The sequence below is a fragment of the Anoplopoma fimbria genome, chromosome 7 (genome assembly GCF_027596085.1).
Source record: "Anoplopoma fimbria isolate UVic2021 breed Golden Eagle Sablefish chromosome 7, Afim_UVic_2022, whole genome shotgun sequence".
Lineage (NCBI taxonomy): Eukaryota > Metazoa > Chordata > Actinopteri > Perciformes > Anoplopomatidae > Anoplopoma > Anoplopoma fimbria.
In genome coordinates this window covers 16,028,929-16,043,389 of record NC_072455.1, presented here as the reverse complement: position 1 = coordinate 16,043,389, position 14,461 = coordinate 16,028,929, and the positions used below count along the sequence as shown (strand labels likewise).

At 42.4% G+C, this 14,461-nt stretch overlaps 1 protein-coding gene across 1 annotated transcript; it reads left to right on the top strand.

Annotated features, from left to right (window-relative positions):
• The first annotated feature begins 416 nt into the window (after positions 1-416).
• Positions 417-13,107, top strand: LOC129093170 (transmembrane protein 151A). Its single transcript, XM_054601089.1, has 7 exons — positions 417-485; positions 9,207-9,548; positions 10,394-10,528; positions 10,920-11,059; positions 11,158-11,197; positions 11,745-12,003; positions 12,046-13,107. Exons 1-7 carry the CDS (start codon positions 417-419, stop codon positions 12,972-12,974), a joined length of 1,914 nt encoding a protein of 637 aa, XP_054457064.1. The 3' UTR covers positions 12,975-13,107.
• Positions 13,108-14,461: the final 1,354 nt, after the last annotated feature.

The window sequence follows — 14,461 nt, the reverse complement described above, 5'->3', positions numbered from 1 at the left end:
GTGCGCATACGCACACTAGTATCCGAGCATCACGAGAGAGGCAGAAGCAGCGGCAGCAGCGGAAAAACGGGTCGGACAAGGGAGGGAGACGGGCGACGGGCTCTGACTTCGGGTGCTTAGTCACATTTTTGCCGTGACCGGAGAGGCTGAAGGATGGCGCGGGTAGAAGAGAAGCACTGAGCGGGTTCAGCGGGGTGGGACACGGGAAGAAAGCAAGCAGGGGCGACCGTTCAGTCTGGAGTAGATGATGCTTATTTGCTGCAGGCCCCGCCATCGTGAAACTGGATACCGACTTGCGGCGGATGGGGTGACCGAGCTCGCTGCTCCGCCGGGGAGGTCCCTGCCTTCGGACGTTACCGGGGTGGGAGCTGCCTGTGCCCGGTTCTAAGGGAAGGAAGGAGTGGCAAGAGGGGAAAATGCAGACGGAGGAGGAGACGGCCACCGCAGAAGAGCCCATTTTGGAGGAAGGGTCAGGACGAGAGCAGGTAAGGACATTTTCTGTGTTATTTTGTTCTGGCTGCTTCTCTGCACGGCTGTTACTGCGGCGCTACAGAAGAGTCCAGTAAGCTTAAAGTTGCGCATATTTTGCACCTACAAGAACCACCTTGTATTTTTTTACGTCAGTGCAACTCCTGCTTATTCATTGACAATCATGCACCTGCTGTCACCGTAAGAAGCCACGTTATTCTCCCGAGTCCTTCATGCATTGCACAAGAGCAAGGACAACGGGACGGGACCTTGGCTTTTCTATGAATGGAGAGGAAGGAGGCTGTGGTTTAGGTAAACAGAGGGGAGGGGGTTCTAAGTCCCTGTCAAGAAATAGAACCACAGCAGTGATGCGTCTCTCAACGTTGTATGTTGTGTCACTCCTGGGAGGGATGGCTTTAGTCGTTTTATGTTCATTTACCAGCTGACACTGAAATACAGTAGAGGGTGACATCACAGTTTAGCCACACACACACACACACACACCCACTTTTCAGCCCAAATTACACTGACACGATGTGAGTGGTGTGAACACAGAACAACACAGAGAAGTAAGCTCATTTATTTTCACCATAAAGTGCTGACGGGATTTACTCATTTTAATAGTTGGATATACTCACTTATCAGTATGTTTTCTTGATATTATCCTATTCCAGCCACCAAGCAGATATCACCGTCTTTATACACATCTACCCAGCAGTACATCAACTATACCATCTCCTTCCTCCTTCCCTACACATGCAGGGAAATGGCATCTTGGACAAATATTCATGTTTACACATACAGTACGACGCCGTGTATCTGTCTCCCTGTTTGAAAGACAGTTTCCAGTACACCACCTTGCTTCCCCGCCACCACACTCACACAAGCTTTAGTACGTGACCTCTCCTACTTAGCAATTCACCACCTCCTCTACTACAACTCCAATACGCAGCATGGGAAGCAGCATCATTTATTCAGACACGTCATCTTTATGATGAAAAACAAAGGGAAATTGAGTAGGCGATGCATGACAAAACATTACGCAAAATAACTGAGGATAACTAAGGATGTGGGCAGGCTGTATTCTCACCACCATTCCCAGCTGCACTACTCAATATGATGACAATCTATACCATTAGAGGAAGAGCAGAGTTGTGTATGAATGTGGTCTAATGGTTTAAGAATGTGGCTATACTGCAAAGACGGAAGTGACCAATATATTTTCTAGTGGAGTTTATTTAGTTATTTTGAGCAGAACTGTCCGTGTTGCTATGTAGGTACCAGTGGCGATGGGTTGGTGTCACACTAGGTATCTGTTTTGTTACACCTTAACATAAACTAACTAAATGTGAGCTTTAGGGGTGCAACTCAATATCGTTTTCATTATCGTTTTATCAGACTATTTATTATTCTATTAATATTTAATTAATTTCTTGTCCGAAATGTCAGAAAATTGTGCGAAATGTCCATCACAATTGCCTTGAGCCGCAAGAAGCAGCAAACCCTCACATTTGAAAATGTGGAGCCAGCAAATCATAGGCATTTTGTTCTGGTAGCCATTAATTCTCTGTCTATTTGATTGATTATTTGACTATAGTTTGAGCTCTAATGAGCATTAAATATCTTGCATGAGTTGCTTCAAGGGCATGAAACCCCCATTTTCTTTAACAGACTCTTACCACTAAGAGGAGTTATTTTTATCATTATCATCCAACTACTTTTTTTTAACAACATAAGACTGGCTTTCCCAAAAATGTCTAATAAACTTACATAATTAAGCATTTTGCAGTAGGTTACTGGTAATTTAAAGATATAGGCACATAATGTGTAGGTTGCACGCCTGTTAAATGATGCCTTTAACTTTATCCCACCAGTCTCGTTTCACTTCCATGCCTTCAGTGCAGACAGTGCAATGTAATGCAATGAATTCAGTCATCTGTTCTCTGCCTCCATTAATCTCTCATCTTGCCCCCTGTGTCTCCTTCCTGTTTTAGATTTGCCTGTCATGGAGTATACAGCTTCATACCCTCCCTCTCTCTCTTACTCTCCCTCTCTCTAACATTTGCACACTCATGTCTCATTCAACTTTATTCACTCTTTGGCCCACATGGTCTGCATGTACACACACTCAAGCATTATCACAAGTGAAGTAGAGCCACTTTTCTTTTGCATGTTTTATCAACAAATGGCAATTCTGCATTCATTAGCAAACTCTGAACAGACAGATGGAAGAAAAAACATCTAACATCAATCTAATGTGTGTGAGAGACACATGATGAAAGTTTTAAAAGAATAACAAGAATAAAAAATAAAATAATATCTTGTGATGTAAGAGGAAATAGATGTATCCAACTCTTTGAAACTATTTTTGTAATATATTTGATAATTCACAAGTGCTGATATTCAGTATAACAAAACTTAAAAGTTGCAATTAATGGATCACTCTGATTTACAGATGTTCTGAATTTATTTTTGATTACATTCAATTTAAACTTAGTTTACACCTGCAGATTGCACTTTTGCAGCATTGTCAAATGGATACTAACCTGAAAGTATTATCTAACATCAGTATGAGATATGCTTTATTTTCTCGTAATTCTTAAATTTAGCTCCTAATTCTAGCTCTTAATATGCTCTTGAATTTTATTTTGCATTGTTATGATTCTGTTTTTGAGGAAAACAAATGTCTACCTGAGACTTTTTTGCCATACATTGCCAAAAGTATTGACCTAATTCACCATTATCTTCTAATCATTGTCTAATATCACATATCTAAGTTTAATCTTTTTTCAATCAATTTTTTTCTCGAGACAGGTTCTAAGAAAAGTCTATGTTAGATTCATGACGTGTTCTTAAAGTCCCAATTAACAAGAAGTTGGAGCATCTTTATCTTCGGTACTGTGTCGATTCCCCAGTTAAATGGAGTGAAAATAATTATAAAAATATATATTATAAATGTGATTAAAAAAATAATTTAAATTTAAATCCTACATTTTGCAACTGTAGAACCAAAGAAAATGCAAAAATTCCTATGCACGAACATTTGTTCTTGAGTGAAAGATTCAGTTTTTCCCTAAACATAAATCATGAATAAGAAAACATAGTATGAATGTCAGAATCTGCTTGAAAACTGCAAAAGTGGGTTCTTATAAAAAATATTTGGTGAATAAAGCCCAAAGACAGTTTGGAAAATACTGATCATGCTGAAGATAAGTACAATTGTAGATAATTCTGTGGTTTCCATGGACGTTTGGATGCTTTATTCCACTTTGGCATCTACAGTAATGTAACTGGCATGAATTCAACCTGACGTGTAGGCTGACTCTTAAACACCAAGTGATTACAGTGTTATGTGTTGTTGCAGCATAGGTAGTAGAATCCTGACTTTCTAGATAACTCAAATTGTGTTGAAATGACATAATTTTGAACAGTGTACTGCCGGCACCAACGGCACATTTTCCTGCCCTCACTTCCTTACTTAATTTACCACCCACATGCAAGGGTTGCTAATTATAGCTGCTCCAGTCACACCTAACCAGCTGAATCAGTATGAGCAGAGACACGGAGAGAGAGAGAGAGAGAGAGAGAGACAGGGATACACATTTTCAACTAGAAACTTAAATACATTAAAAACACTCCTGCACAGTGTCTCGTTGTAATTTTCTGTTTATTAGAACGTTCTTATGGGTTAGTAAGATTGGTGGGAAGATTATCTTCACATACAGTAAATAATACTGTAGACAAAACATAGCCTAAGCGATTTCTACTATTTAAGCATAATTTAGACCCTAAGTGGAGTGAAATGGTAAGAGTTATAAGAGATTCAAGTGTGACCTGTTCAAACGAGCCAGTAACCAAATATGTGGCGTAGTTGTTCAGTTACAGCACCACATTAAGGCGAATGCTACAAGACCAGATTATAGAACAATGATTGAATTCAGAGACATTTACTGGCCGAAGCAAATCCTATTAATGACCAAGCTCTGCCAATTGCAGTTTCAGTAGAGGCAGCAAATAAACTACAGCGTGCACAGGAGCTTCAGAGTCCACGCAATGCTCTGAAATGCTTTTGTGAAAACAAATGTGCGCATGATACATGTCCAAAAACCTAAACCTGTCGTCAATGATCCATGCCAGCTATGTGGGCTCTACAGACGGTGGGCTCTACAGACGGTAGGCTCTACAGACTGTGCATGCTAAGGAATAGCATCCAGCTAAATCTTGTCATATTATGAAAGCTTTTATGGAAATGCAGGCACTGAAGTTAAGTTATTAATTAAACATAAATGAAGAATTTGTCATGTAAATACCACCCTGTAACAACCCTCTTCAAAAGAGCTTGTAAGAAAGGCAGTGCAAACTTCAAGTATGACAAAAATGAAAGCCGACACCCTCCAGACTAGGCTATATAGATTTCTTTTCATAATGATTTCAGGGAGACTGAGCTTTCCCTTTGATCTGTTACAGCCTGACACAAGAGCTGAAGCTTAACGGACGCAGCTGAAAAAGAAATGCATCACGACAAAACCAAAAAGCTGCAGAGTTTTGCATCAGGAGGTGCTGAGTTCGTTAAAAAAGTACTGATTTGGCCCAAAGTGCGTCCCCCATTGGCCACTACTACATGAGGGAGTCAAGAGCCAGGAACTGACACTAGTGGGTCACCTTGACAAGAGACTGTTTCTAATGGGAAGATACCACAAACCTCTGTTGTGCCCCCCTGTTGATGCTTCAAAACTCACTTAAAAATGTGTCAAGACATTGGTTGTCCGGTCCATCTTCGTGAACGCGACGTCTCAGGAACGCTGGTGGGAATTTCCTAACATTTTGCACAATCGTCCACTTGGACTCAAGATTGAACTAATTGGATTTTATTGATCAAAAGTCAAGGTCACTGTCATCTCACGTCGGTCCCACCTTCGTGAACGCGATATCTTAGGAACACCTAGAGCAAATTTCTTCAATTTGGTCACAAATGTCCAACTGGACTCAAGGAAGAACTTGTTAGATTTTGGTGTTCAAAGGTCCCTGAGATCTCACAAAACAATTTTTTGGCCATAACTCAAGAATTGATATGTCAATTATGACTTCATAATAATGAAGTGAGTACATTTTGCTCGGACATGGATATAAACTGCTACTTGACTGGTTTGCAGAGGCTTACAACCGCAAGGTGCTAAGTATTCTTTCTCAAACTTCTTGTACTATTTAAGAGTACTGACCTCATTAAGCAGACCATGTATACGGTCATGGCCATACCATGACCAATCCACAGTAAATCCATCATAGAAATGTTTTATTTTCATTTACTATCATTCAGTCAGAGCAGGCTGCCAATTCAGGGATTGCTGTTGCACTCAAAACTTAGATTATGCCTTACATTAAAATGAATATATATAATAATTATAATTATGAATAATGAATAATTATTAATTATACAAATTAAGCCGTTACAAGAATTGAAGTTTCAGAACGGGTATCGGGATGAAAAAAGTTGGACTAGCGCATCCCTAAAAATAATTATTACACGGCCAAAAGGCCATAGAAGGAGTTTTGTTATTCATGGGTTGCCTCTGCTCCATGATAGAGAGTCAGTCCGTCGTACAAGACAGCTCAGTCTGCTCTTAACTATACCATTTGATAATGCTGTATGTGTGCAATGTTATTGGATGTGGAACGTGACCTTCTATTAGCTACCATGCAATAACCAAAATGGGCCATCTGGTGTCACTCAATTAGCAAAGTCCTATTACTGTAAACTGCCCAACATAATTTGAAGTAGACAACAGTAAAAGTGCACAACAGTAAAAAAAATCAGTTTACCCTGGACTTTACTTTACTCTACTCTACTTTGTGTGGTATCCCTGTAGGCCCACTAGTTTATGAGCATCTCCAGACTCATTAACTATCTTTAGTAGGTAAATCTGTACCTGTGGGAGAGAGAGAACTGCTCTCATTGACAAATAGTGATTGGCATAAGTGCATACAGGAATAATTTGACTCCTGCCTAGTGGGTGATTTTCCTCTCACTGGGCCTCACACCAGCTGCAGGGACTTGATTAAAATGTCAGCCGAGACCCATTCAGGTTCTTTTTTTTTTTTTTATTGCTCGAAAATCCTCTCTTTTTGGCAACATTTATTTTCACAAGGTAAGAAGAAAAGGACAGGAGAGAAATGGGGCTAGCAAGACAAAATGAGACCGACAGAGAGGAAGGGCAGGAGAGGAACGAGAAGGATGAATTTTGGCAGTGGAGTTCCTTGGAGAAAGGTGCAGTCGGTCACTGCTGCCTTTCTCTTTAGTCTCTCCCCTTCACTCTCTCTCTCTCTGTCTGTCATTTTGGCTCCTTTCATATGTGAATTCATGAAAAGTTCATGACGGTTTTCTCCGTCTCTCTCACGCTCCTCGCACCCTCTCTCCCTCTCCCGCTGCACTACTCTGTTATCCCAATCAATCCACTTAGAGACAGACTCTCAGAGAGGATGTAACACAGGAGAGGTTGGGGGTGAGGACGAAAGACGAGGAGAGAGTGAGGTTGGGTTTTTGCTTAGGAGGTGGGAGGGAAGATTCGGGGAAGGAGAAGGAGGATTACGTAAGAAGAAGAAGGAGGAGGAGGATGTGGAGAAAAAAGGCAAACAGAAGGCGGTGTTTTGGCTGTTGTGTGCAGTTGGATGTTTTAGAGGGGCTTTTGCAGAGAGATGATGGACTGGTGGAGTGAAAGCTCCCTTCACACTGCCTTTCACTGCTTGCCCTTGACGTACAGTGGGTAAAAAAAAAAGAGAAAAAGAAAAGAAAGTCAGTGTGTGTGTGTCGCAGCCTGCCAAATTTGCTAGTAGATTGCAAATTGCGGCTGTATTGAAGGAGTGAGATAAGGGGAGGGGGGGGTATAGCTATGTGCTGACAGGACAGGCAGACTTGGCCAAGTGGAGGAGAGGACACCGGTGTCATCTCATCTTTTTTTTTGTCATCTGCTTGCTCTTTTTCCTTGTCGCATTCATTGCGAGGCCAAGTATAACCGCATGGAGAGGACATGTACAAGGATAGACACAATAAACACGACTAACCACACACGAAACAGTACAAATATATCTTAACTGTGTTTCCCCTCCCTCTTTTTATGTTCGTATGATATACAACATACATAATACACAAGCTTTTGTCTTTTGGCACAACACCTCGATCTCTCGCTGCCCTCTGTCCCTCCCTCGTTCACACACACATATTGAAGCAGCAGCGTTACACGGCTGATGTTGGAGTCCTTACACCTACCTACAGAACAGTCTAGAAGTATCGTTCTCATCTAAATTATTCACAAACTCTCCGCTGGCTGCATTACAATGCTGAGAACGTGCATGATGTCGTGTGCGTGGTTCGAGAGGAGAAGAGGGGCACATTAGACCATCTATGTCTGTGCATCTAATGCATATGTGCATGTTTGAGTGCACTGTAATATGATGTCTTCACAGTGCAAATGAGGCTGTGTCAAAGTGTGCACTTAGAGAGAGGCATAAAGTGTGTGTGTGTGTGTGTGTGTGTGTGTGTGTGTGTGTGTGTGTGTGTGTGTGTGTGTGTGTGTGTGTGTGTGTGTGTGTGTGTGTGTGTGTGTGTGTGTGTGTGTGTGTGTGTGTGTGTGTCTAATGTGTGTGTAATATGCAGCACTTATCCTATGATGGGTGAGGGGTAGTTTAATGCACTCCTTAGTTCAAGACCTCAACTTACACACACTTGCTCTAAAATACATCACTGTTTACCAGACGGGAAGATTATGATTATTAAAAACTCACTTGGGTGTCACCAGGTTTACCATATCTGTGTTGCCTCTATGACAAACATCTTCTGTTACGACCATAGCTGCAGTCGTTTACACCTGTCAGACATTATTAAATGTTAACGCTGTGAAGCATACTGCATTATTTGTTATTCTCTTGACTTTCAACATGAGAAATATATGACAAATCTAGTGTTACAGCTCAGACTGGTTTCACCACATTTGTGGCTTATTTTAGTGTTAAAACAGCCAGCCATACATGTTACACATCTCTCAGAGCCTTAGGATAGAATGAGTAAGGAGTCACTTTAAACTACATTTAATCATGGAGCTTAAAACAAAACTGTAATTGGAAGTCAAAGTTTAAAGTAATAATAATAACCTGTACACAAGTAACCCAAAAATAATCATTCAAACTGAGGCTAACTGGTTAATGCTCAAAATTGCACTTCCATAATTTTTCAGGACACAGAATAAACAACACTCTAACAATCGCATACTAATATGCTCACAATGATAATGTAACATGATGATGCCAAGCAGGTGTAATGTTTACCATTTTAGCGCATGTTAGCAGGCTGACATTTGTTAATAGTCGCTAAATACAAAGCGTAATTAGCCTAGTGGTGCTAAATAAGTAGTAGAACTATGGGAATGTGATTAGTTTTGACGGTATTTTGACGAAATCATTGGATAAACTGATACTTTGACTTCTGATGGCGTTAGACCAAAGTCATCAGGATTCATCCTGTGAGGCATGTTTTTGTCTGTACCAAATGTCATGGCAATCCATCCAATATTTGTTATGATATTTCGCTCAAACCCAAAAGGCTTGAAAGAGAGTCAGGGGATCAACTAAGTCAATAGGAACTTTAATGTCAGTGAATCTAACAGCGTATATTCTTGAATGGCTTCCTCAGTGTGCGGTCAGTAGCATCCTAACATCCGTTCTCTCCTCTCCGTCTGTTTCCACAGCAACGGCCAGTCCAGCAGTCTCTGGCCTCCTCCCTGTGTCGGGAGTCCCATTGGAAGTGCCTCCTCCTGACCCTCCTCATGTACGGCTGCTTCGCCACGCTTGCCTGGTGCGCTCTCTGTCGCGTCCCCGTTCTCGGCTCCTCCTCCTCCGTACATCTCGGTGCTGACGACGATGCCACCTCTGCAGCCTACTACAATGACATCCTACACCTGGAGAGTCCGTGCTCCAGCGGCTACGTCTACATCCCCCTGGCCTTCCTGGCAATGCTGTATGTGGTTTACTTGGTGGAGTGTTGGCACTGCTTCTCTAAGACGGCAATGTTGGCTCATGCTGAATTCCAGGTCTGTGTGAACCCGTTTTTAGCATTGAGTTTAGTGTATAACAAGGGAAAATTGCCTTAACCCAACCCCTAACAGACTGTGGAGTCCACTGCTGCAGTAGGAGTCTAGAAATAGGTGTACGACCTTGAGCTAAACAGGAGAATCTGTTTACTCATTTAGGCTTGTTCAGCATGATGGTGTCAGCAAAATGCTTTAAAATGTAAAGGTTGAATAAATATAATGATTGTGATGTATTAAATGTCTGCACAGACCGTTGCCATTTAGGAAAATAAGCGAAATGTTTCATGCAGTTTAAATTTTAGCATTTCACAAAGAGAGAACTCTTTTTTTACTCTCAGTTTCCTACTTTCCCAAAATAACACTTATGCACTCATAGAGAAATGTGCTGACCTGGGGGCATCAGTCTTTCTTTTGTCTATTCCAGTCTGCTTGTTCTGTTATCAGGAATTCCAGGAGCATATTGCTCCAAATGCACAGCTGTTACTCTTTGCCTTTGCCATGTGCCACTGCCAAAAACAAAATATTTTTTTACATTAGTCAAGACTGCCAGGGACACGTATGCAAAACAAACCTTGGCAGGGTCTGCCTTGCACCAGATTTCACAGACTTAACTTTGCTGTGTGCAAATAATAGGAACTTAATTGTTCTGCTGCTATCAATATTGCAAGAACTGCCCGGGCAATGTTGCCTCTTTTATATTGAAGATTGTTAGTCCTCGTATTTAACAGGTTTTTTTGTTTAAAGAAGTCTTTCCAAAAATAGCCACAAAATACATATTTAAAAAAGAATCTGCAAAAAAAGAAAATACACTTCATTTTTTATTATTCCTTCATTCTTTGACACAGGAAGTGTACGAGCGTGTGCAGAGACTTCAGCAGGCCACACCCTGCATTTGGTGGAAGGCCATCAGCTATCACTACGTGAGGAGGACCAGACAGGTGACAAGATACCGCAACGGAGATGCATATACGACCACACAGGTGAGGGGAACTCTCCTTGACATACATACTTACACTTTGTGTCACGTTTACTCGTTTCTTTTAATGTTCTTCGTAACTACACTGCAAAACCATAAGTCGAAATTTCTTAACCTTTTAAAATGACTGCTATGCAAATCTTAATTTCTCCTAGTGAAATATTGCGGGGCTGTGCGCAAACAGCTGTGTGCAGTAAGACAAATATAATTCTATTAAGTAACCATGCTTTTATTGATGATGAAACGTATGACATGTCTTAAAATGTTTAGAAATACGTCTTCTGAATAACTTTCTATTCTTTCTTTCTCCAACATCCCATCTGTTCTCCTTCCTCCTCTCCCATTTCCCCCTCCATCACACTCCATCTATGCCCTGCTCCTTCCTACCTCCTCAGGTCTACCATGAGCGGGTGAACACTCATGCGTCCAGTTCAGAGTTTGACTACGCCCGCTACGGTGTCAAAGACGTATCAAAGGAGCTGCTGGACCTGCGACGGCACCCTGCTGTTCGCCTCCGTTTCACCAAGTGTTTCAGGTTAGACACCCTCCACTAACCTAACCTAAAGACATGGTGGGGAAGATTATTCTTTTGGGGGGGTAAATGAGTTATTAAAAATGTTTTGTGCTCTTTAGCTTCTCCAGTGCACGTGCAGAAGCTGCCTACCTCACCCAGGTAAGATATGATTTTAATACATTAACATATTTCATATAGTTTATTCCATTCTATCAATTTTATCAATTTAACGTTTTATATAAAATGTGAAAAAATAAGGACGAATGCCCAACCCAAGTTTCCAGATTAAAAGGTGTTATTTTCCCCCTTTTCAAAACAATCAGTACTTGATTATAGGCAGACATGTACAAAAGCAACCACTTATTGTTCCATCTGAAATAACAACCTTAGCAGGCAGATTGAGCTGTAGCTAACCAGCTGATTAATACACATTTGTTAAGTTACTGTGAGAAAATATTTACTTGTTGTGAAACATACTTAATTTAATACTAAAATATGACCTACATAAGTACTTTGATGTTTAGAGCCAAATATTTTTTGAGAACTCTGTAAAATGGAACACATGATTTTATTTTTTTACCTAAACTGTAACCCCACAAACAAATGTAGGTCGATAAAGAGATGCTCCTTGGCTTTGGAAGTCCCGCTCTGTCGATTTGTTTTTTTTTCCTAATTCATCAACATATTGTCTTTCTGTTATTCCAAGCGAGCACGCTTCTTCGGGGAAAACGAGGGTCTTGACGACTACATGGAGGCCAGGGAGGGAATGCACCTGAAGAACGTGGATTTCCGCGAACACATCCTGGCATTCCCCGATCCGGCTCACCAGCCCTGGTTTTCTCGGCACAGGGTGTTCTGGCTGGCTTCTGCCTTCCTTCTGTCGTGGCCGCTGCGGGTTGTGTCCGAACACCGCACAGCATATGTCCACTACCATGTGGAGAAGCTGTTCGGGGAGGACGAGGATGGTGGCGGAGGAGGAGGTGGTGGTGGAGGAGGGCCAGGTGGAGGGGGAAGAGGGGATGGCGTTGAAGGAGGGACTGAGAACGGAATCCACCTGGGAGTTGGTCTTAATGGGACGAGTTACAGAGCCATCTCTCGGGTCAACACGGTGGACATGACAGAATTGGAGTGGCACATTCGCTGTAACCAACAGATGGTCCCGAGCTACTCTGAAGCCCTCCTTATGGACTTGGACATAAGTGGGGGGACAAACCCGACCGCCTCTACGCCCATCTCTGGGCCAACAAGCTCCACTCCCAGCCAGGGGACCAACCCACCAACTCTTGCTCTGCCTGTTGTGTTCAACTCGGCTTACCTCCTCCAGAGCTGCCCCCGATGCAGGAGGACCACGTCGAGTTCCAGTCTTCCCTCCAGGCTAAGGGCCCCCATGGGAACCACAGCCCTCCTGAACGCTACCGTGGCAGGAATCAGGGCAGCAGGGCAGGGAGGCGGGGGTATCGGAGGAAGGTTGGTGCTCAGTCGGAGTGGATTCTCTCTGGGGAGACTTGCAGGAGGTCGCCAGAACAGCCTGTTTCATTCAAGAAGCATGGGAGGAGGGCTGGGAGGAAGTAGGGAAGATGGAGGAGGAAGTGGAGGTGGAGGCGGAGGAGGAGGCGGAGGATTTCTTGGTTTAGGTTCAAGACAGGACAACGAGGAGACAAGAGGAGTGCTTGAGGGGGAAGGGGATGACGAGGAGGAGGAGGAGGAACAGGAGCAGCAGCAGCAGCAGGAGGAGGAGGAGGTGAGGAGAAGGGAACAGGGAAGTGGAGGCAGAGAGAGGGACGAAGAAGCGGAGCAAGACAGTGGAGGGGGTGGCGAGGTGAGGGAGGGTGATGGAGGAGGGAGGGAACGTCCTCCATCCTACCAGGACGCATTCTTCTTTCCCGTCCTCATCATACACGGAGAGGAGAGCTGTCATGCCGGAGACGACATGTGACGATCAGAAAAAAAGCAAACATCAAGAGCAAGACAGTCTGTGCGGAGATGAAAGAAGGCACCGAACACAAAGAAAAGAGTGGATCAGAGAAGAAGTGGCTGAGGGGGAAATGAGATATGATGGAATGATTGAAAGAAAAGCGTTTGTTGATGGTTATACCAAAGCATAGGAGGTAAGAACAGCTGTGTGACAGGATTACCAAGGGAAGAGGGGAAAAGGCAGTAGTGATGGATGGAGGTATGATAGAGTCAAAAGGGAAGAGAGGGCAGGAGTGCATACTGTAATAAAAACAGGAAACACACTGGTTCAGAAATAGATGAGAGCTGATAGGGAGTGAGACAGCAAGATAACACGAGTCTGATAATATGAGTGAAGTCAAGAAAGTCCTTGAAATTGTAGACTTTGGTACACAGAGACTGGGAGAGGGAGGGGACCGATCGGAGGCTTAGGAGGAACTGAAAGACTGAAAACACGGGAATGTTTATTTCCAGATATATCTATGCAAGAGCAGGAGTGGGAGGTACAACAAGTCTAAAGATAGCAGATTGGAGAGCAGTAGAGAGACTCCAAACCAGCTGAGTGGGAGTGGATATTTTTTTCTAAAGAAACAGGTGGAGGAATTGCAAAAAAAAAAATGTTTTTTGAATGTGTGAAGCTTTGGTTTTGATAAAATCAGAAGTAAAAAAATATGGATTATTTAAAAAAAACGAAGGGAGAATTCCTGGATCTTTCAGATGAAGGAAGAAACCGATCAGATCACAAATTATGACAAAATGCAATGTAGAGAAAAGGAGGGATAGAAACAAAGCCAAGCTTTTGGCAAGCTAATGTAAAAAAAAAAAGAGGAGGAAATCCAAGTATATTGGAGCACAGCACACAATACACAAAGAAAAGTAGAACTCAAAAATGACAATGATGGACCAGATTACACAAAATCTTGTTTTCCATCTGACGGGGAAATTCATGCATTTCTTAAAAGAAAACAAAACAAAGTTATCAAAAAGATCAACTCAAGAGGAGAAAAAAATAAGACAAAACACTCTCTGAGCAGTAATCCTGACCTTAAAATCTAATCAGGGAATCAAAAAAACATTTAAAAAGTTTCCCAAAGTAACTTTTTCAGACCGGTCCCAACGAGGTGTTTCTCAGGTTTCTTTAGATTTACTGTACAACTTCTCCCAGCGTCTGGCCAGCAACCGTAACCGTATAATAAAAAAGGATATTCATTGATTTCCTTCCTCTTCTTCATGCCGTATTGCTCCTCACTTCACCATTAGCTTCCACACCACTCTATCCATTACTGATATGGAGTTAAAAGAAAAAACTGCAAGATGAAGGGCGATTGCTTCCTCTTCTCGGCTCCTCTTTTCCCAGGCTCCTATCTGCTCTCCTGTCTCCATTTTGCCGCATCTTCTGTTCCTCTCCTCCTATTCTCACTTCTCTCTGCACTGAAAACCAGAAAGTAAAAGTGCAGAGGTGTAATTCTG